Source organism: Gadus morhua, chromosome 8 (assembly GCF_902167405.1).
Source record: "Gadus morhua chromosome 8, gadMor3.0, whole genome shotgun sequence".
NCBI lineage: Eukaryota > Metazoa > Chordata > Actinopteri > Gadiformes > Gadidae > Gadus > Gadus morhua.
Window position 1 is genome coordinate 8,968,152 of NC_044055.1, and position 22,500 is coordinate 8,990,651.

General features: G+C 46.2%; 4 protein-coding genes across 7 annotated transcripts; 2 read left to right on the plus strand and 2 right to left on the minus strand.

Moving 5' to 3' along the window:
• Positions 1 to 540: 540 nt before the first annotated feature.
• On the minus strand, positions 541 to 3,230 carry otol1a (otolin 1a). Its single transcript, XM_030363831.1, has 5 exons — positions 2,943 to 3,230; positions 2,248 to 2,709; positions 2,059 to 2,103; positions 1,684 to 1,755; positions 541 to 1,555 (listed from the first exon to the last, which is right to left on the minus strand). Exons 2-5 carry the CDS (start codon positions 2,675 to 2,677, stop codon positions 762 to 764), a joined length of 1,341 nt encoding a protein of 446 aa, XP_030219691.1. The 5' UTR covers positions 2,678 to 2,709; positions 2,943 to 3,230; the 3' UTR covers positions 541 to 761.
• A 1,343-nt stretch (positions 3,231 to 4,573) lies between these two features.
• Positions 4,574 to 10,323, plus strand: ppm1la (protein phosphatase, Mg2+/Mn2+ dependent, 1La). 4 transcript variants are annotated; one of them, XM_030363832.1, is made up of 5 exons: positions 4,574 to 4,781; positions 5,240 to 5,506; positions 7,612 to 7,810; positions 8,466 to 8,627; positions 8,931 to 10,323. In XM_030363832.1, the coding sequence occupies exons 1-5, from the start codon at positions 4,629 to 4,631 to the stop codon at positions 9,290 to 9,292; spliced, it is 1,143 nt and encodes a 380-aa protein (XP_030219692.1). In that variant the 5' UTR covers positions 4,574 to 4,628; the 3' UTR covers positions 9,293 to 10,323. The 4 variants fall into 4 exon arrangements, with proteins under 4 accessions (XP_030219692.1, XP_030219694.1, XP_030219695.1 ...); XM_030363834.1 differs by having other exon boundaries at positions 7,612 to 7,786; XM_030363835.1 differs by having other exon boundaries at positions 4,574 to 5,506; positions 7,612 to 7,786.
• A 1,803-nt stretch (positions 10,324 to 12,126) lies between these two features.
• arl14 (ADP-ribosylation factor-like 14) lies at positions 12,127 to 13,366 on the plus strand. Its single transcript, XM_030363837.1, has one exon. It carries the CDS (start codon positions 12,417 to 12,419, stop codon positions 13,023 to 13,025), a length of 609 nt encoding a protein of 202 aa, XP_030219697.1. The 5' UTR covers positions 12,127 to 12,416; the 3' UTR covers positions 13,026 to 13,366.
• Positions 13,367 to 14,040: 674 nt separating this feature from the next.
• Positions 14,041 to 18,816, minus strand: zp3b (zona pellucida glycoprotein 3b). Its single transcript, XM_030363830.1, has 8 exons — positions 18,272 to 18,816; positions 17,991 to 18,106; positions 17,792 to 17,895; positions 17,303 to 17,480; positions 16,984 to 17,101; positions 16,674 to 16,759; positions 16,005 to 16,255; positions 14,041 to 15,602 (listed from the first exon to the last, which is right to left on the minus strand). The coding sequence occupies exons 1-8, from the start codon at positions 18,794 to 18,796 to the stop codon at positions 15,496 to 15,498; spliced, it is 1,485 nt and encodes a 494-aa protein (XP_030219690.1). The 5' UTR covers positions 18,797 to 18,816; the 3' UTR covers positions 14,041 to 15,495.
• Positions 18,817 to 22,500: the final 3,684 nt, after the last annotated feature.

Below are 22,500 nucleotides of genomic sequence, written 5' to 3' on the forward strand. Positions count from 1 at the left end.
TTCCTCCCTCCAACATATAATATATGTCAGTTTAGCTTATTGTTGCACATATAGGCCTACAGTTGAACAATTATAGCAACACCAATTTGAAATGTACTCCCAATAACCTATTATTTCTTGAAGGTTGTCTAGTTAGTTAGTAGGCTAGGGAGTACGTTTCTTTATGTTTTATGCTGTTTACCTTTCTTTCTATATTTTTTTTCTTTCGTTCATTAAATATAGTTGCAACCCCCTTCAACTACAGTAAACAGTACCAGGTCTAAAATCTCACACTGCGGCTCTTCTATGTAAATCCTGAGCTTCCTGTGCCCTCTAGTGGTACAGAAATGAAAATATTGTTCATCAAATTTCACATAGTCATCGACGGTGACTTGATCATTTCTGAGTGGTTTGAATTGAATGCTTGCGGCTACAGAAGTCCCTCTCGTTTTATAAACACAGACGAAGACTTTAAAAATGATGATTGAAGACCCAATTTTATTGCATTGTTAGAATACAGAATACATTGTTAGCAACAGTTGTTGCGTACAGGGTGTTAAACTCACCCGTGTTAAGGGCAAGCGAAGCATTGATTAAGATGAGCTGTGAAAGCAGCAAGCTGGCACATGACTAGCAGTGGCGTTTGACAGCATATAGCATTGATTAAGACTGAACCGAGTAGTGCAAAACGGGCTAAAGAGGGAGCCCCTCTTCTAAAGCAGGGTGGAAGGCAGAGTTCAGACGGTGGGTCGCAGGCCGGGCGGTCGGGCGGAGATCCCCGGTCAGAGGAGTGCGGCGCCCGGGTAGAGCAGGAAGCCGGAGAAGGTGCTGTCGTCCTCGCTGCTGGAGTACACCCCGTTCCAGTCCCTCAGCGTCTCCAGCCACACCTGGTCGCCGGGGACCAGCTGCAGCAGCACCAGGTTGGAGGCCTGGTCGATGTCCTGGCCGTACAGGGAGTCGCGCGTCCGCACCTTCCGCACGCCGTTGACCACCAGGGCGGCCCTGAGGGGCCGGTTCCGCACAGTGAGGTGATAGGCGAACACGTACAGGCCCGGGTGGGTGGCGTTGAACTTGCTGGCGGACGGGTCCCAGTGACCCTCCTCGTTGTAGAACACCTTGTCGAACTTGACGGGCAGGCCCGGCGGGGGGAAGGACTTGCTGGGGTACAGGCCCACGCTGAAGGCCGAGCGGATCAGGGGCGCATCTTCTCCATGGGCCCCTTTAGGGCCTCGAACGCCGCGCGCGCCCTTGTTGCCGCGGTCTCCCTTGGGCCCCGGCATGCCTCTCCCCCCCGGGGGACCTAGGTTCCCTCGGTCTCCCTTGGCTCCGGGCTCTCCCTTCTTCCCTGGTAGGCCGTCGGTGCCGTTCAGACCCGGCTCACCCCTCTCGCCAGGGGGTCCGGCTGGGGGCAGAGGGCACTCGCCCTTGTCCCCTTTCAGACCCTTCAACCCCGCGACCCCTGGGGGGCCGGCGGGGCCGTCGATCCCCGGACTGCCCTTGGGTCCAGCCTCTCCTTTGAGACCCAGCTCGCCCTTCAAACCGGGCTCCCCTTTCTCTCCTCTGAGACCCGGGTCACCTGTGGGGAGTAGAGATCTCTTCAGCCGCCCTTTCATTGAGAAAGCTTCAGGCTCTTCTAACCATAAGCAGCCATTGCCAGTGCATTATTACTGCGATACCATGGAGCGGCTGCTGCCAGACGCCTACCTTTATCACCCTGTTTCCCCATCAATCCCGGGACCCCGGGAGGTCCGATAGGCCCGGGAAGACCAGCTTGACCTGTGTTATGTAGAATTCAGAAGACCCTTCATTGTCATATTGAAAATAAATACATTATAATGTAGTAGTGGCTATGTTCGCCTCCAAGCTGAAAGGTTCTAGGTTCCATCAAACGTCTAACTCCAAGCTTCATTAAAGCGATACTCCTCACCCCGACCGGCTCCTTAACGACATGTGTCTGAAGTCACTGTAAATCGCGGATGAATAAAGTCCTCTACTATACGACTAAAATGCTAAACAATGCATACGTTACATTCACTCCAAGCAAAAGGAAGCAAGCCTGCATGGGAAACCCGCGTGTACCTGGGTCTCCATTAAGTCCATTAGCTCCGGGCATCCCAGGTACACCTGGTAGGAAGACAGAGGAGAGCAAGGCGTTAACGAACAACTAAATGAGCCTTTACACTTTTTCAATTCTACCCGAAAGGACGTCTAGGCCCTCGTTTGATGTCTCCCGCCCTGGTAAACGTTCTCCTATGTGACGTATATCACCTGGCGGCCCGAGGGATTTCTTGTTGGGGGGGCAGCATTCACAGACGTTGTAGAAGCACTGGCTGAGGTCTATGGTGAAGTTATCGGGGCGGACCCCCGGGGGCACCACCGCGTCCAGAATGAAATCCGTGGGGTAGGCGTCTTCGGAGAAGGTGGTGCTGTCGGTGGGAGACAGGGAGTAGGTGTCCGTCATGGACTCTGTGGTCTCGTCGGTCGCCATGCTGCTGGAGGACATCGGGGGGACGGTGGTGGTCCTCCGGACCCTCCCTCCTCCTCCTCCTCCTCCTCCGGTGCCGGAGCCCGCCCGGGGGGGCTTCTTGGTGTTCTGAGGTTTGGGCGAGCGGGCCGTGGTCCTGGCGCCGGCGGCCTGCAGGGCCAGCAGCACCAGCAGGGCGGCGGACCAGAGGAACGCCGGCTGAAGACGTGCCATGCCTTCGGGTTTACGTGTGTGGTGATGAAGACCTGCCCCGGTAGGAAATAAGAGAGACACGTACAAAGCAGAAGGGCTGGAATCAACAGACATGTTAACATTACTTCGGCATCAATCGATCGTGTTGATATTTTGAGGAAGGATCTCGGATTGCTCTCGACCAGATACGTATTTGTTTCCACGATAAGGATAAAGTTGACTCCCATCGCGGAGACAACATTGCCGTGATGTCGAGTCCCGAGCAGAATGGTCCGGAGAACCTTACCTTGCTGAGAAGATGACTGGCAGACTCAGTCCATGCTTTGGTGGTTGGTGCTGTGCACGCCTTCCTTTATAGTGCCCGGCTTGTGCTGCGACCGCTTTACTCTCGAGCCAACGAGAACACGAGGGATTACAATCATCAAGGGTTTAGACAGGGTGGGTGGGTTTGTAGGAACATATTGCATGACTCCTGAGGGACATGGAACTGAAAGTCTCAGGACTGCATACAATACACACACACACACACACACACACACACACACACACACACACACACACACACACACATACACATACACACACACATACACACACACACAAACACATACCCACACACACACACACACACACACACACGCACGCACACACCAACACACACCATGACACACACACACACACACACACAAACAGACCAACACACACGCAAACTCAAACACCAACACACACACACACACAAACAGACCAACACACACACAAACTCAAACACCAACACACACACTCAAACAGACACACACACACACACACTCTCACACACACACCCACACACACACCAACACACACAAGACAACACACACACACACACACACACACACACACACACACACACACACACACACACACACACACACACACACACACACACACACACACATAATCTGCAATGACACCCCATACAGTATAGGTGTTACATTGAACTGTGTTGAGTACCTTGTGGCTACTATGCTAATTGGCGCTGCTTTAAAGAAGAACTGACTCAGGGCAAACCCACCGAGACCAGGATCCATGTCCCAAAACGGGCCATAACAACATTGATCTCACCATTCTCCTCCTTGATCTAGGAAGCCCAAAGGCTCCACTCGTAAACCAAACACAGCTCACAGGAACACCGCACCGCTGAACTTCACATGTCCCACAAAGCAGTGCGTCTAGGATGTCGACCTCTGACCTCTATCCCTAGGTGGGATCCGATTCAGCCCCCCTATGCGTTGATCACACACGACATTGGATGGGTCAAGACTGCGATTTTGTGGATAATGTTATGAATAGTAATATCAATCACGAGATTTATAAACATTTTGTAAACAAGGTTTGGTTCAATATGGTATGGTGAGACAAAGCTTATTTTTGAAGCTTTGAAAGGTTTATCTGGAGAACTGGGATCGGGGGCAAACAAAGTTCCCATGCTTTAGAGTTGAACCTACAAGCACTAAGCTGTGTAGAAAGCATCTTGTTGATTGGAAACAATGAAATGAAAGATCATGAGTTATAGCCTGCTGTCTATAATTATAGTTCTGCTAGCTATCTATCTACCTTTAATAAATAAGCCTGTTAATTATATTAATGACATTAACATCCATGCAGAATGGGCCTCCACTTTATAATAAAACGAATATTGTAGGTTAATATAATTGAAATTTAATTTAAATTTCTGTATCTGAGTGTTCATGATTGTATTTTGGAAGCATATTGTATAGTCTTTTAAATTATTGATATGTTTCAAGTATCTAAATGCCCATTTACATTTAATTAAATTACCGACTGATGAACATAATATGTTATGGCAATATTAAGTGAATCGACCATTCTCTTCTGCTATTGGTTCCGATGCGTGACAGTGTATGGGTTCCCTGCATCTGCGCCCTTCGCCAGCAGCGACACAGACAAACGCTAGTATGGGGGAGTGTGGAAAATGTTACGGTTATGGCAAACGGAGAGAGGGGACAGGAATTATATAGACACGATAACCCGGAGAAGAAACTGGGTCAGCGAAACAACGGGGGACTTCATAATACGTCCAAAAATAGCCTCGATGTCTCCCTTCAAATGTTTATCTAACCTCCAGGTGAGTTTTTCCGCTACAAAGGACCGCGCTTAATGTTTTAGCGAATCCGCATGCAGCTGTTTGCCGGAGATCTTCGCGTAGCGTCTTGCTGAGCAGCGGCTCAAATCAATGAGAACGGCCTGGTCCGCCTCTGCCTGGCTTTCATTGCACTGCTGACCGACCATCGGCCGTCTGGGGCGGGTAGACTACGCACTCGATCGGGCCGGATTGCACGTTCACCCGCATCTCTCGTGTCAGACATTTTGACACAAAAAAAATCCCCCCCTTCGATCGGATGGAGTGAATTGCACGTGAAGAAGAGACAGACCGCAGTTTGGTTGCGTGTGATGATAGGAGACACAATGACGTTGTTGTCTCTTCTTGGTCGGATCATGCGTTATTTTCTGCTCAGGCCAGAGACATTGTTCCTGTTGTGTATAAGCCTGGCCTTATGGAGCTATTTCTTCCACACCGACGAGGTGAAGACCATCGTCAAGTCGAGCCGCGACGCTGTGAAGATGGTCAAGGGGAAAGTGGCGGAGATGATGATGAACGACCGGCTGGGCGGCCTAAGTGTGTTGGATGCCGAGTTCTCCAAAACATGGGAGTTCAAGAACAACAACGTGGCGGTGTACTCCATCCAGGGGCGGCGGGATCACATGGAGGACCGCTTCGAGGTGCTCACGGACATCACTAACAAATCCCACCCGTCCATATTTGGGATCTTTGACGGTCACGGTGGAGAGGTGAGTGGAAAGTATGCTACATAGGCCCATATTTGTCATTTAGATGTGCTCAAGACTAACCAAATTTCTCCCACTAAAACGAATGCGTCGGTTTATTGTCTTTTCCTGCTGCACATGTTTAACTAATAGGTCCATGGTTTAACTCCACATTTTACTATGTGGGCCACACAGGGAAATAATGTGTTGTTATTCTTAAATAATCGTATTCCTCATATTACCAGGGACGGAAGGAAATGATGTACTGTAGTACCCTATTACACCTCTACCAAATCCTGTTTAACTTTCCACATCTTGAACAAGCATTAGTTGTTGTGTACCCTTCCCATTGTTAAGATGTACCTTGTTCTGGGGCCGGTGTTGGGGACTTGGTGGAACACACACACACACACACACACACACACACACACACACACACACACACACACACACACTGCATTGTGTGTGTAGTAGGACACGTGGGTGCGAAGAAGGCTTTTGTCTTCCTTTCTTTCCCTCCCCTAGTTAAGGGTCAGTGAATTCTCATGGCTGTCTATGCACCACGTGTTACAGGCTCCATCTGTCACCCACAACGCCCCCAAGTGGTTCCATCAGTAGTGGAAACGCCCAACCTACCACAGAAACATCTGCTTTCCCTCTTTAATCTGGTTAAGCACCTTAGGGCACCTCAGTGTTCATAGTTTTATCGACATCGGGTGTGGGATGTGATTGGGTCTTTTCTGAACCGGGCTGATTCTAAACAAATAGATGACGAGTTATTCAGGTTTGAAATGACTGATTTCGATTTATATTACCTATTACATGTCGGATGTAAGTGCCATTTGTGTATTGTGATCCTAAATGATAGTAGAACCAACAGGTGTTATACGTGTGTGTGTGTGTGTGCGCGCGCGTATGTGTGTGTGTTTGCTTCATGACTGCTTGCTCACAGTCTGCACCCTTTCCCAAATCAAATATTTACCCTCCCAGTGTGAGATCTGCCAGTCCTCCAGAACATGGCACATTGTGTGCCCTTCAAAATAATATCCTTTCTGTCATTGCCTTACAGTGATTCATATTTATAGGACATTATGGTACAACTTCTCCCATAACTACTGCTTATAGGTCCAGCTATACTTTTCGGTTATAATTAGTATCCTGTAATTTCCACATATATATATTTTTAAATGAGGCAATCATTTGTTTTACAAAATAAAATTAAATATAAACCTACAGTTGCAATATATGATCATGTAAAGATGTATTTGGAAATGAATACATGACCATAAGATATTGTGGTATATGAGGTAGGCCTAGGTATTATGTAACATTTAAATGACATAATATACGTTAATGCCTGCCACTGCTGTATCTTGGATAAGGCTTGGAGCCGGTTCTTCATTTCACTGTGGACGGAGGCCCTAAAGTATAAGTCAGTATGCAGAAGTATAAGTGAGGAAGAGGGGTAAGCAATGGGTGGTTCAATAATTCAACTGAACACCTGCTTCAACCTCCACTACAGGCAAAGTCACAGATGATGGAATGCTCCATTAATTTCAACTTCTATTGGGGTCATCTGGAGGCACTTGAGATAAAAAGAGCAGACGCCTTGTAAAGAAGATATCCTCTAACCTCGGGAACCAATGCTGGAACGTCATTTCCCAGTTTGTAGTTTCATTGCAAAACTGGTCGGTTAGAATCTTGCATTTGGCACTGTATGTCCTGGGTTTACAGGTTAACTGCAACCTTTATAGCGCTGCAAACCAGTTGAAGATCCTCATTTTGATAAGGTATAAAATGTTACTGACCAGTCCTTTAACTTTAAATAATAATGCAGGCCCTGCTGATCTAAACCATGGAAACAACCAAGTCCAACCAGAGTGCCACCTGAATCTCTTATTATAACCTGCAGCTCATTTTAGAATAACTATTTAAATGAAACTACACGTATATACAAAAGACTAATTTCTCACCTGGAACTACTGCGTACTCGGCAAAAAAGCATGCCCTTTTTTTCAACCGTGTGCCCCTGGGTCTATCTTGCTCTTTCCCCCCCCCTTGACTGTCTCTCTCCTCCCTTCTCTCTCTATCTCCTCAGGTGCACTAACCTCTATGTTCCCCCCCACCAGGCAGCGGCTGACTATGTGAAGGCCCATCTGCCTGAGGCCCTGAGGCAGCAGCTGCAGGCATTTGAGCGCGAGCGGAAAGAGAGCTCACAGTCTTACGCCAGTATCTTGGAACAGCGAATCATGGCAGTCGATCGTGACATGCTGGACAAACTCTCAGCCAATCACGATGAAGCAGGTCAGGAGCCGGGGATGATTGGAGGTGCATACATACTCGGACACGGCGGTGATGACATGGGGGTGTAAGGAGGCCAAATCGCGTCGGTGCTATGCACTGGTGTTTTGTTAGTGATGCGTTTTGGCCGGGGGGGATTTTCTGTGAGATAAAGTTAGCACTTGTAATTCCGTAAAATGTTGTGAGATTGTTTCTGTGACCATAATTTCTACTTCTATTTCTACAGCTCCCATCCGCTCATCTATTTATTTGAGACTAACCGAAAAAGTTTAACATTATATTCCCTATCAAATATGCCGATCTCTGACTCTCATTGGATATACATACACTTTTTAACCGTATTTCTAATTTAGTAAATTCACAATTCTAACTGTAGCTTAATGTTTGATTTATTTGAGTACAGAGTAAAACAAATACTGTACAAGCATAACATCTGGAAATAGCTTGTTTTCATAACCATGTATATATTTGTTACCATTGACAGTTTCTGAATTGCCAAAGAATCACATTTCGTTCAATAACACTACAATTACATTTTGTGTTCTTGACGACACAGATCTTCACATTAAAGTCATATGGCGTTCTAGGATGCTTAATGCAATCAACCACTAGGTCATTTCATGCAACACATTTCGCACACACGCACACGCCTTACTTCATCACTCCTTCCCTCTTCCCTCAGGCACCACATGTTTGGTAGCACTGCTATCAGACAGAGAACTAACGGTGGCTAATGTTGGAGATTCGCGTGGTGTTTTGTGTGACAAGGACGGCAACGCCGTTGCTTTGTCACATGACCACAAACCATACCAGCTGAAAGAGCGTAAAAGAATCAAGCGTGCAGGTGAGTTGGTTCATTAAAATGAAGCAATCGAAAGCAATGGGCATCGGGTTGAAGTCCACCTGTCGCCATCTGCTGGTCTTTATTGGAATTGCATCAATATCTAGACAGCTTACCGTTGTGGGTGACTACAAGGTTATATATTTGTTTTGAATCAATCATTAAGTAATGATACTAGTTTGTTGTATTTTTAATGAAACATCCATTGCTCATGGTATATAACCCTATAATGTTTTCCTGATCAAAAACCATGACGCCTCAGCTGAACAACAAAGTTAACTTCCCCTGTGCTCCTCTCCTCCCCAGGGGGCTTCATCAGTTTCAACGGCTCCTGGAGGGTCCAGGGTATCCTGGCCATGTCCCGCTCGCTGGGCGACTACCCGCTGAAGAACCTCAACGTAGTCATCCCCGACCCCGACATCGTGACCTTTGACCTGGACAAGCTGCAGCCCGAGTTCATGATCCTGGCTTCGGACGGCCTCTGGGACGCCTTCAGCAACGAGGAGGCGGTGCGCTTTGTGCGCGAGCGGCTGGACGAGCCGCACTACGGCGCCAAGAGCATCGTCCTGCAGTCCTTCTACCGCGGCTGCCCCGACAACATCACCGTCATGGTGGTGAGGTTCAAGAGTGGCGGCGGCGGCAAGGGCGGGGCTAAGAGCGGCGAGTGAGCCTGCGCTGTGGTTCTGGCTAGCCTTGGCCCACTCCTACTACACCTGGGGCATGGACAACACCACCAGGGGGGGAGGATGGGTCGCCGCCACCGGCGCCCTGAATGCTCTGGTATTAAACCCTATTTAAAAAAAAAAAAAAATCTGTATATAAAAAAAATTGCATCTTGAAGGATCAAATACACTGAATCTCAAAAAGATATCGTCGCACCCGATCCGAGGTGATTTCTCGAAACCAGCACGTGAGACTGTGATCGATCTACTGTTTACTGGACATTGGGGTACATGTATGCTACCGCTTTACCTTAGAACAAACACACACACACACACACACACACACACACACACACACACACACACACACACGCTGCACTTTCAAGATTTATTTTCATGCGGAATGACTACTCCTTGCATATCAGCCCACGTAGACGCAATAGAAAGGGGATGTCGTGTGTAACGTATGTGTGCCCTGATTTAGACCCAAACTCCCCCCCCCCCCTCCCTAAGTATGCAGTCGCGATTGGGCTTAACCATCCCACATTAAACGGATGCATGCCGTCCATATCAGGGCATGAGGTGGTGTGAACGGCTGTGACTTGATGCAGCTGTTATAAAGAGAAAAAAAAACGACACGTGTATAATGCAGCCGTGACGTGAATGTTATCTGCTTGTAATGCCATGCCGCTTAAGAAGCAATATGACGGGGGAAAAAAACACACTTTTCTTTTTATATGCGATCATATTTGATTGTAATTGATTTACTACTGATTTGAATCCTACTTTTTGTTATCAAGTGTTATTTTTGTTTGCATTAGTTGTATTGAGAGAAATGATAAGCCTATTTTTCTTATTATTCTTTAATAAGCTACCTTAATGCCTTATTTAAATCTTAAAATCCGCCCAACACACAATTTATGAAGATTATGTATGTGAGATCTCAGTATTGAAATCGTAAAATGTTCATTGTGAACGTTTTATTCATCTGCGTGACAGTCTGCCAATAAATTTTATTTTGCTGGGTTGTTTTGAAATTCGAGTGTGTTGACATGAACTGACATCCACAGCTGCTGTGTAGAAATACAATATGGAATGCTTTTAAAGTTGAACAGAAGAACCCTAGCCAAACACAGTTCATGGAAAAACACATTATGATCTGATGTGTCAACCCAATTGGTTTACTGTACTGGAAATAATCACTATATAAGGTGGCCTCACACTGAGGGGGGAACTAGTATGACGTCGTTTGCGTGTTTATGGGAAGCAGGCCAACGCTACAAATAGTTATGTGTGCTGGCTAGCCACTGTGGTGTCACTGTAGACCACTGCAAGGCGACTCACCGTCCAGTAATTTAACTGAACGTCATTTGACATCGGTTTACCGGAAAGCTTGAACCCAGTCCAGGGTATTTAAGAGCGGCAAGAGCCGGAGCTCACAAAACGCAAGAAGCATCCACGTAGCGGGATATACAATAAACCACAATGGGACAGCACGGATCGAAGTCATCTATGGAGGAGCGAATGTTGATCCAAAGCCTCGGCTCTATAGACGAGCAGCGGGTTTATTTAAATGAAGATACCCACGATTTCAAGACACACTGCTTATTTTCTTGCACTCTTCAGATGAGGGGTAGGCCTTGGGACATTCAAGATCGGGAGGGCAGAAGAAAGCACTCCCCGTGGCAGCACAGACACTCTACTAACACCAGCGGCCTGGTGTATGTGGTGGATAACCCGACTGGTGGCGTGTGGGTCAAACCAAAGGAGAGATGGAACAGATATTGACATTTGAAGTGAGCCTTTTACTGCAAGGTCTTATTTATTTACTCTCGACGTCGGAGGTACTATGCCTGAAGCAAATGTAAAAGCTGGAAGGATACGAGTAGGTACGAGGATCCACGTGCACGGCGTCGAGATGTGGACCTCGTCCACCTCTCCTTGGCGGGCTCTAATGGGAAAAGCGCCCGACGATGACCGAGGTGGTCTCCGAGTGGACGGCGAAACGTCTTTTGGGTCTTCCACCGATGAGACTCGAAACGAACTGGACACGAAGGGTTCAAGAAGTGACAAGCTACCCCAACGGGCTGTTTGTGCGCTCTGAAAGGAGACGAAAACAAGTTTTTTTTTGGGACCTTTAGTCCCTGTCCTGGCCCTGGGTGATGTGGTTCAGCCCAGGACCAACGATCCCAGCGATTATTACATGGATTAATGGAAAGAATTTCAGTTATATAATAATATTATTCATACATGCATTTATTTATTTATTGGAGGGCCTAATGGTGAACTCAAACCGCTAGTTCGTCTTCAATAGGCCCACTATTTAAAACTTTTTTTAATGCTAATACAATGATATGTCTTTCAATTTATCTAACCTTATGGGTGATTTTTTAATTCAATTTCATTGATTTGATAGTTAAACGTGATGACGTTGTGTGCAAATTAAATATTGCATGGTAATGATCAGGGTTTACCCCATGTCATGGTCCGTCTATGATGCGCCTTAATCATTTATGCAAAACGAGAGCTCCCCCTTGCGGAAAGGAGACGCAATAGCACTTCGTCATAACAAGCTGGTAACATGGTTTCGATTTAGACATTCTTGTGCTGAAACGGGAATACATGCAGAGGCGTGACAAAAGGCTTCTAATTTTTACGATGATAAATAGCCACTACTAATACATCTAGTCACCTCTAGAAACATGGATTCATATAAAAAAAATCCTCAAAGTAGTGGCGATATAAGAACCAATGTCATTAACTGAATTGTATGTCTGAGCATAGAGCCCCCCCCCCCCCCCCCCCCCATACACACAGCCCACGCACACATTATGCAATAATCCACCTGGGACTTTGCAACCACGATAATGATTGACAGGCCTTTCCGGCATCACAGAGGAGGAGAGTAGGAAGTTTATCACATATCCCTTCACAATACGATCCTTTGCTTCTGGACATTAATCAGTTATAGGCCCAGAGCAAGGTTTATGGTCTCTGTTTAACAGGCTTATCGAGTAACTATGGGAAACGCACTGAGTAAACAGCGTGAAGTCACACGGAATTACTTCACACGGTCGTCACGGCTATTACCTTGCGGTTCTTCAGATTGACTTTTATTTCGTTATTGACGATGGGACAACGGGTGTCTCAACCGGAGGTGCGTGTTCTCATTCTGGGTCTGGACAATGCGGGCAAATCGAGCCTGCTTTACAAATACAAACAGAAAAAGCGCGTCGCCACAGAACCCACCATAGGGTTTAATGTCGAAATGTTGGAGGAGAAAAGAGGCAAGAAAAACATAACGTTGACGGTGTGGGACGTCGGCGGCCAGAGGAACATGCGCCAACACTGGGCGAGTTACCACCAGGACGCGGCGGCGGTCGTGTTCGTCGTGGACAGCTCCGACCTGGACCGGCTTGCGGAGGCCCGCCGAGAGCTAGAGCACACGCTGAAGAGCGAGCATCTGACCGGCATCCCGGTGGTGGTACTCGCCAACAAACAAGACGTATCCGGCGCGCAGACTGTCACGGAGTTAACGGAGCGTTTCAACTTCTCGAAGATGTGTTCCGATCGGGATTGGTTCATCCAGCCTTGTTCGGCCGCGACGGGCTTCGGGCTTGAGGAGGGCTTCAGACGCGTGGCTCAGCTGCTCAAGCTGCCCTCGGATCCTGTGAAAATCAAAGAGAATATCAAAGACACGGTGCACTATATCCGCGCAAAGTCCACCCGGCATCGGTAGGCTGACTTGAGGCCTATAGTATGCCAGAGGATCTGTTTTATTTGAACTGCCGATTGGATAAACAATTAAGCACAATGAGAGCCCTGAGTAAAATATTTTAAAATCAATTTCTTAATTTAGCTCAAACAACGTGCGTAAAATCCATACGCCGCCATTCAGGCAACGCGCGCCTGAAATGAGGCTTTGCTTTGTTTCTGCTATTTACAGATTGGACCCATTACCCATTTCAAATGTGGTCATTTTCAAAACGGGAAATAATGGAAATTAACACTCATCATACAACACATGACTACAAACTGGAAGTTGTATTCGCGGGTGCAATAAAGATAAGCACAATGACACGAGTTGTTTCTTCATGTCTATGCGGTCTCCGGCCTCGTACTACCTGGTGTGTGGTCTCCACATGACTCACAAGGCTGCTCTCCAGCAGAGACTCCTCATACGTCGGAAGTCGTTTGCAAATGCATTCTTCGTAGGTGGGCAACGATGCCGGTGGGGCTGCGTCGGACTCACTACTGCTGCCTGGGGCCACGATTAGCGGCTCCCGCGACACGGTGGGCGTCGGGTGGCCGCTGGGGCTCTGGGACGCGGCAAGATGCTCCGTGTCGTGAATCCGCCTCCTGGTTTTGGAGCAGATCAACCTCTGGATCGAATAGCCCATGGCGAACAGAAGCAACAAAAGAAGAATCCCAGAGAGTTTGCGCGTAATCATGGCGATGTTGTAGTAAGTCGGGTCGACTATTGGCTTGCAACACGTTACGTTACCCTGCCCGGGCGGGCAGCAGATCTGGTCGTCCGAACAAATATCCGGTCCACATCTTCTGATGGAATAAACAGTGTTCAATAATATAAATAAAACTGTCCAAAATGCTGGTATTCGCTGTTGTGTGATCCCCGCCATTGTTTTGTAGTAAAAACCAGCCTGTAACGCACAGGCGGTGGTGCCTTTGGTTGGAACCCAGTGATAGGCCTATTATCTACAGCGGAAAAGAGTCCGAGCATATACGCTCATCAAATATTCATCCATGCGAGACCGCTTACTCAGGCCTCTTAATATCTTGGATACCGAACATAGAGCCATAATCAAGATGCCGGTAAAACGAGGCACCAGTCTCCGGTCCCCCTGGTCCACTCTCCTCTGTGCGTGTGGCCCATTAAGTACTTAATGGAAGCATTGGTTCCATAATGTCTCTTTCCCACCCAAGCTACATAATTTGAGACAGACGCAAACAAGCGTCACAGAGCAAAGCTTATGTGTGAAACACAAACAAAAATATACAATACTCGTGAGAGGGGTGCGTGAAAAATTTAGTGAAGATGACGACATAATTAGCAAAACTAAGCCCTTGCTTAATCGAGGTGTAGGTTATGCTTTTACCCAACATCTGCATGCGAAAGCATGATATAAAGCCAAAAGCACTGTCGATTCTGTAGTTTGGCACAATTCTAACCAGTGGTAGAAAAGTATGACTAAATGAGGGAACCGAGAAAATGAATGAAGCATCATGTATTAGCCAACAAGCATCATAATAACTGACAGTAACATTTTTCCTTTTCTGAATAAGCCTTAATGTTTTTAGCAGCCATTTTATCGTCCAGCAACCCACAAAAGACATTCATTCCCGTAAACGGAAGAGTTCCCCCTAATGCCATTCACTCCCATAAACTGATTAGCTCCACTTAAGTGCCACTTATAGCATCAAAATGAACCCTGGCCACATGACTTGCCTCAATCACATTGCAGCATAAGGGAATCCAAAGAACTTCCGTTTCAACACCAAAGATCAGAATCATATTTTTGTGTATTGTACATCAATTAGGTAAAGCCTACATGATGTTTCAGATAAACAGCAAGGACCATTCAATGATCATCAGGAGCATGAATACTATGACGATCTACATCCACACTAATCAATCTGGTCCCAGACAACGAGTTCACATTCAAACTTGTCTGGCAAATAAGAATTGCATTGGGTGGGAGCATGACATAACAAATTGCATCTGCCATATAAAAAGATGAATATGGCATGGGATGAGTAGTCAGTAGGATGAGTAGCTCATCAATCTCACATGACAAAAAAATACTGAACACATCGACCCGTGCAAAGTGCACAAATTCAACTGATTGTCTGCGTGTTGAAAGAAATGGGCATGCACAAAATTATCTGTCAAACTGAACATTTAATAACCAAAACTACTACCGCCGTCTGTGATAAAAGGATTATTGGCCAAAGTTAGTCCTTCAAGCGAATTAATTAATAAAATTACTTAAAAACTAAAATAAACATAATTTTAAGATGATGGTTTATGCGGTTGGATTTTGCCCAGTGGAGTCCCATTATTACTTATATCAGTTTTGGTAAATGTTCAGTGAACATGCTTGTGGTTGGTTTATATATTCATCTGCTCCTGGATTTGAAGGCACTGTTGACCTATTTTTCCCCCAATGTCCAGACTGTGTCTTTGCAGGCTATCGAGATGTTATTGGCCGGAGAGAGGCAGCAGAGTGTGCTGGCTTTGTGGGGACGATGGAGGGTAGTATGACCAAGGGCCCAGAGGACGTGGTCTTGGTCCACTCTGGCAAAATAAAAATAAAAAGGAGGATGAGGGGACACACACACACACACACACACACACACAATGTTTAAAAGGTGACATATCAAACCACCAGGTGTGAATGTGTTTACAAGCCGTTTAGAAAATCAGCCTCTTCTGACATCACAGGTGGGCGTGTTCACCTAGATGAGTGCTGGATAGATCAGTCTACCAGCCTACCCAGTGGACTGTATTAAACGTTGCTCATCTATCCATCCTACAGCTAGGTGGACACGCCCACTTGTGATGTCAGAAGAGGCTGACTTTCTTAACGACTTGTAACGGCTTACCGCACACACACCTCGGGGGTACAATGTGTCATTTAATATTTTAAAATGGTTGAACATTTCAGTATGTTGCTTTGTCGTCTCTACTCAACGCTACCCGAGTTGGCTCTCTTCATCGGTGCAGACGCCCTCAGGTGGCTGGGGGGGCGGAAACGGAAGTAGTTTGCGGGAGCCTGTTTGGCTTCGGTGTGAGGTTCCTCGGCTTGGCGGGCCGCGGGCAGCCTGACCACAGGTTCCAGGGGTCTCGTTGGTGACAGGGAAGGACTCTGCTCTGCGGAAGCGGCTAGAAACTGCCGGTCGACATCACAGCTGTCGCAGGCCTTGTGGTGCCCATCCACTGACTGCCACCTGAGGAGCATTCGAATGAGAACTTCGTCTGTGTCACATGCAAAAAATAACTAACACAGAATACACAGCAACCCAATCAAAAAAAACCTTGGCTCTCTCCCTCTACATTGCACTGCCACAGAGAGATGTTGCATTCACGTAGCTGCGATTGACAGACAAGATAGTTATGCTAAACCAATCACGGAAGAGATTGGCCCAATGATCACAAATTAACCGAGAGCGGTCCGTCTGTGTCTCTATCATACAGAGCACAGTCGTGTCGGAACAGAGCCTTTCACTCATAAATAGTTAATGGAGCCTATGGCACTTCCAGCTTATGACAATCAAATCATAGCTCTTATATATATAATAAAAAAAATGAATTAGACCCATCAATAGGTTCACCACTCGACTAGTTTAAGCTGGGTGAATGTGCAACCTGTTGTGGATGAAGGAGCAGGCCCGGTTCTCAGTGCTGACCGCTGTCGTAGCAGGAACAGCCTTCAGCTGACAACTGATGTAGATCTGTGGGAGACAGTGACAAGTTCCAGCAGAGAGGTGAGGCATTAAAAAGGAGAAGGAGGTCACCGCCCGCCCTCCATTCCCTTTGTCTTAAAAATTAAAAAAACGGGAGAGAACTCAATGTCGACGGCCAAAGTGTCTACTTTGGTTCCTTCTGCATCTCATGACTCGGTTCGAGCCACTGCATTGGAACAAGAAAACGTGGGGGGGGGGGGTCAGAGACAGACCAGATTGCTGAAGTCCTGGTGGAACATGAACGCGTCCAGCTTGAATCGCAGCTTGTCCTCCTGGACTCGGGGCAGATAGCGGGAGCCAGAGCCGGTCAGGTAGGCGTCAGAAAGGCATCTGGTGGGAGAGCAAAAGGAAGAGGACCGTTGGAGTAATAAAACCATACAGGAGTTTCAAAGGACCGCATCACACACACAGACACGTGGGAGTGATGCCGTGAAATCGAGAAGGGTGGAGGTGGTAAAGAATAACAACAATAAACGCATTGAGCAATAGCATCGCAAACCGAATCATCGGGGCCCCACGCCCGGGACTCACCCATGGTGTTCTATGAAGTCGTATCGCAAGGCCGCATCTGCGTCTGGGGTCACCGTGGCGACACAGTGCTCGACATAAATCCGCAGGGGCATGTGGTCGCTGAGGATAACGGACGCCTCCACATGAACGGGGTCGCCCAGGAAGTACGTCAGGGATCCCCTCTCAAGCTGCCAATCGTCTGAAATGGGAACCACATCATTAGGTCATCATGCATAGTCATATTGTGGACCGCTTCAAAACTCAAGGCCCAGTTGTAGAACTGAAGAGGGATTTGAGTGATAATTCAACCAGTATCATTTAATTTTAATTTAATTGTGTTGTCATTAAATCCACCTTGTGTGGTATAGTTTACCAGACCACAAATGTGCTAGTAATGTTATGAATCTCCTCTAGATTTAGTTTTCTTCAAAGGATGGGAGTGTGAAAGAATAAAGAAAAAGAAAATGTTAACAAAATCGACACTCAAACCAAAACGGAGTGGTAGAATACCAGTCATAAGTGTCAGCTTGAACTCCATTTGGTCCTCAGCTGTTGCTGCAGAGCCAAACGGAATCCAGCTGGGATGCACCGCCGAACCATCCACAGAATACCTCCTGAAAGGTAACAAAGTAGTGGGCGTGGCCATTTGTCATGCAGCAACGTCGTTAACATTCTGCGATTAGCCGGGTCCATTTGGGATACGACTCACTTATTATAGTGGCATTCCACAGGGATGGTCACCCCTTCCAGGCGAAGCAACCCGTCCAGAGAGGCTTCAGGAGAGTAGATCAATAGGTTGGAATAGATTAGAGAGTCATCCGTGGACTGGCGGAGAAGAAAATCGTTAGGACGATTTGGAAGACGTGGATTATAATTGACCATTCATTTTTTAAATCGTACATGATTAAATAAGAATGAACTTGAGCTCAGTTTTCTGACTACTGGAAACTCCTGAGAAATAAATAGGCTAAGCCTACTTCCATCACTTACCGACAGCTTCATGCCGCATTCCATCAGGTTGAAATGGACGGTGAGCTCTGCCTCTGCGGATGGAAATGCTGTGCAATCATTGGAGCCCAAGTGTAAGTGCTGGGCTTCTAGGAAGAGGCCCGTGTTAAAGAGATCAGCCCGCACCACCACCTCCATGGAGTCGGCGTGGCACTTCACGGCGATCCCGTGATAGACGGAAGAAGGGCGCGTCACCGTTTCTGTTTTAGGTGGCGCAACTGGGGTTGGTCTCAATTTTGGCGGGATTTTATTTAATTCAAAGCGTCTCGGAAGTGGAGAGCTTTTCTTACTAGAGCCGTATCGCATAGCAAACTGGCTTTCCGTGAGTGCAGAAATGAGAAGGGATAGGCCTACGAGCCACGATAGAGAATTAAGCTGAAAGTCCATGCCTGTCCAAGTTGCAAATCTAACGTTAGAGGACGCGTTGTGTGACCGACCTGGTGAAGTTAAACAACACACGTGAATCAAATGAGTGGATTTCCGGTAGGCCCAACACGGTCCAATCATCACGTCACACACCACATTCTGCCACCTGCGACTTAAAGAGTGATTAGCAGCGCCAGTGGTGGCTGCTGGTGATTAAATTTGTGGGTGGGGCGCAGTCAGGAACGGAGGGTCTGGGGGTCCTCCCTCTAACAATTTTGTTTTGGTAGGTGTGATTTCCTGTATTCTGGGGCATTTTGGGGATGGCCACTACCAAATAATGAGCTACCATGACCAACCATTGCTATTTGTCCTATGGGTGTTATTCTGATATTGAGGCAAATCATGATCACTGTCCTATAGGGCTGCTCACAACAAAGCTAATGGGGAAAGAAAATCATATATTTTTGGTAGGCCTACATACACATTTAAGAGAAAATATGAAAAGACATTGAATGAGTGTTGTGTGGGAGAGAGAGAGAGAGAGAGAGAGAGAGAGAGAGAGAGAGAGAGAGAGAGAGAGAGAGAGAGAGAGAGAGAGAGAGAGGGACATCAAACTCATAGAGCACAGAGACAAGCACACTTTGTTTGCCTACACATTTTTGTTTGAGGAGTGAATTTGCACCAATTGAGTCAACGGTCTCTCGTCAGTCCAAGTATTGTTTGTTATGGAAAGATCAGCTCAACGGGATTAGTGCCATGCAGAAACACGGCAAACTGACGAATTAGACATATATTTTTGTACAGAATCTCTCTGCTTCTGAAATGCGCGAACATCTCCGCCCAGCGCTCGTCCGCTGGTTTTCCATAAGCATTCCACTGTGCGACCACCCCTGTTGCGTATCTCACACATTGTCAGGGGCGATTCTAGGTAGTGTGGGGGCCCCAGGCAGTTGCCTGGTATGCCTAATGGGATGCGGCGCCTCTGCACATTGTTGAAATCATATGCTGGATGCTTTAATATGTTTCTATGTGATTTTTAGTGAGATCGGGCTATAATAAGACCACTTTGGCTAGGGCCTATATGTAATCAAGGACAAAAGTAGACATTGGACTCGGGACACGCAACTCAAAATCGGGACTGCCTCGGTAAAACCGGGACGTCTGGTCTCCTACCTAAGTCCACCCTTAACTTAAGTGAAAAGAAAGTGATGTTTCCCCATCATAATGTCAACCCGAAAGTGTGGGTGGTAGGCTACCAACGCTCATTGGTCCTAACTAACGGTCCCGCCCTTTCTCTCCCAAGTTTAGTGTGTCTCCCTGCCAAAAGAGGGAGACACACTTGCACGTACCCTTGACACTGCTTCATTTTTTTCAATGTGATAGGCTATAAATAAACACTTCGTTCGTCTCCCCTAACGTCTGTTTTGACATGCTCTATTCTAGATTTGTGCAACCTAAAGTGGCCAACATGTAGGCTAGATCTATTGTGTTCTATCTGGGCCAGGTCCTATGGAAGTATATATGTAGCAAAAATTCAAATGGCAATGCAATTTGCAATTTGCAATTCAATATGTCATTACATTATGCAATTGACAATTCATTATGCAATTTTATAATATAATTTGTAAACACGTTATTCAAAGTGTATTTTAATATGCAAAGTGACAATGCAATCCTCAATTAAAATTGCAAAAGTTATAACAATAAAAATAGAATAACATTTTGTCAAATTCTTTGAGTTCCTTTATTCAGAATTGAAAAGCTATAGCGTCCCCGTGATTGCAATCCACTTCGCCCCGCTCCGGGTGTTGCGACATTCAAATGACATTTCAATCCGCAAAACGAACGCTTTGCAAAAGATTTGGCAAAACGGAATCCAAAACGTTTTCCAAAACGGAATCCAAAACGTTTTCCAAAAGTCAATATGCAAAGTGGCAAACGTATCAGCCAATCAGCGTATGGGCGGGAATTACGTCACTTCCTATTGCCTCCAAGGGTATTTCCACGGTGGGTCTTTTTTTACCACACTGGCTTCAAAACGTACCAGTATAAGTCGTCTCTCCTATCTCCCAGAACTATGGAGTCAGATTCCTGCCATAATTCAAACCTGAAAAAAAAAGTTTCAAAGGCTTGTAAGTCTGGGTTTGAAAACTCAACACCTTGTAAAAAAGGTTTTGCAACACTGAAAAAAGAGATCATAACCTGAAAAAAAATAAAACTAAAATTCAAACATCTGTATAGATGATTTTGTGTTCTATTTTATCTTCTTCATCATTTTCACCAACACATTTTCAAAGTTCAAACAATTTCACCAGCGGATTTGCAGAGTTTCAAATCTGGCACTGTTCTAACAGTGTAATTCATTGTTGCCCGGTTTTGAAGCCTTGTAAATGGGATTCTGCAAACAGGTGTTCATACATTGAGAAATACGTTTTGAAAGGTTGAATATATAGTTTTAAAAACTTGTAAAGGTGTACGTTTACGACATTGCAACGTATTTTTTCAGAACTGACTTTTCAGCACTGACTTTTCAGAGATTTGACCACACAGGCGCAAGCTTTGAGTCACGTGAATATTGGCAGTGTTCTGACGCCACTCGTCTTGAAACTCCTGACAGTCGAATCTGAAAAAAAAAAAAACGTTCCTTGGGGGCGGGACCATTTAGCTCTAAACCTATTGATTGCTCTCGGCTGACGTACATTCCAATCACATGTGCCGTTCACCGGGCTGTGCGTGATTGACAGTGCTCTGCCGATGACACGAATAACAAGCGACTTTCGCGGTTGATTTTGATTTCCATTTTCTGGAACCAGAAGCTGTGTTCGAAATACACGTTCCCTATACACACGTTCCCTATTCCCTATATAGTGTACATGATATAGTGCACTATATAGGGAATAGGGAACGAGAATTCGGACACTACGCCCAACATTTCTAAACGTCATTTGCGTCAGTAAATGCGCCTGGTATTTGTGTGACGTGATGCGCCGACATCATCTAAACAAACCGGGCTGGAGGTTGTATTGATGTTGAATGTTACATTTCATTACAGTTTTTTAAAATTAATTTTGAATGTTAAATCCCAAATAAATTGTTGACATTTCTAAACACAAGCCGGAGACTCCATCATTAAATGTATTCGTTTTCGCGGTTATTCAGCTTCTTCTTCTCCCCTGGAAAAATACAACCGCATTGCATTGTGGTATACGGGAGTAACATGTAGGGAACATCGTATGTACCCTATTTTAAGTCCACTATACCTGTATAGTGCCCTATATAGTGGACCACTGAGAATTCGAACACCCTACAAAATGGCGTGCACCCTATTTAGTGCACTACATCCATGATAGGGAACGATTTCGAACACAGCTAGAGTCTCATCTCCATTGGACGCGACTAGCAAGGACGCGTCCTAGCAAGGCTGCAGCCTTCACTTTGGGAAACAGCCATGGTTCCAGAAAATGGAAATCAAAATCAACCGCGAAAGTCGCTTGTTATTCGTGTCATCGCCAGAGCACTGTCAATCACGCACAGCCCGGTGAATGGCACATGTGATTGGAATGTACGTCAGCCGAGAGCAACCAATAGGTTTAGAGCTAAATGGTCCCGCCCCCAGGAATGTTTTTTTTTTTTCAGATTCGACTGTCAGGAGTTTCAAAACGAGTGGCGTCAGAACACTGCCAATATTCACGTGACTTAAAGCTTGCGCCTGTGTGGTCAAATCTCTGAAAAGTCAGTGCTGAAAAGTCAGTTCTGAAAAAATACGTTGCAATGTCGTAAACGTACACCTTTACAAGTTTTTAAAACTGAATATTCAACCTTTCAAAACGTATTTCTCAATGTAC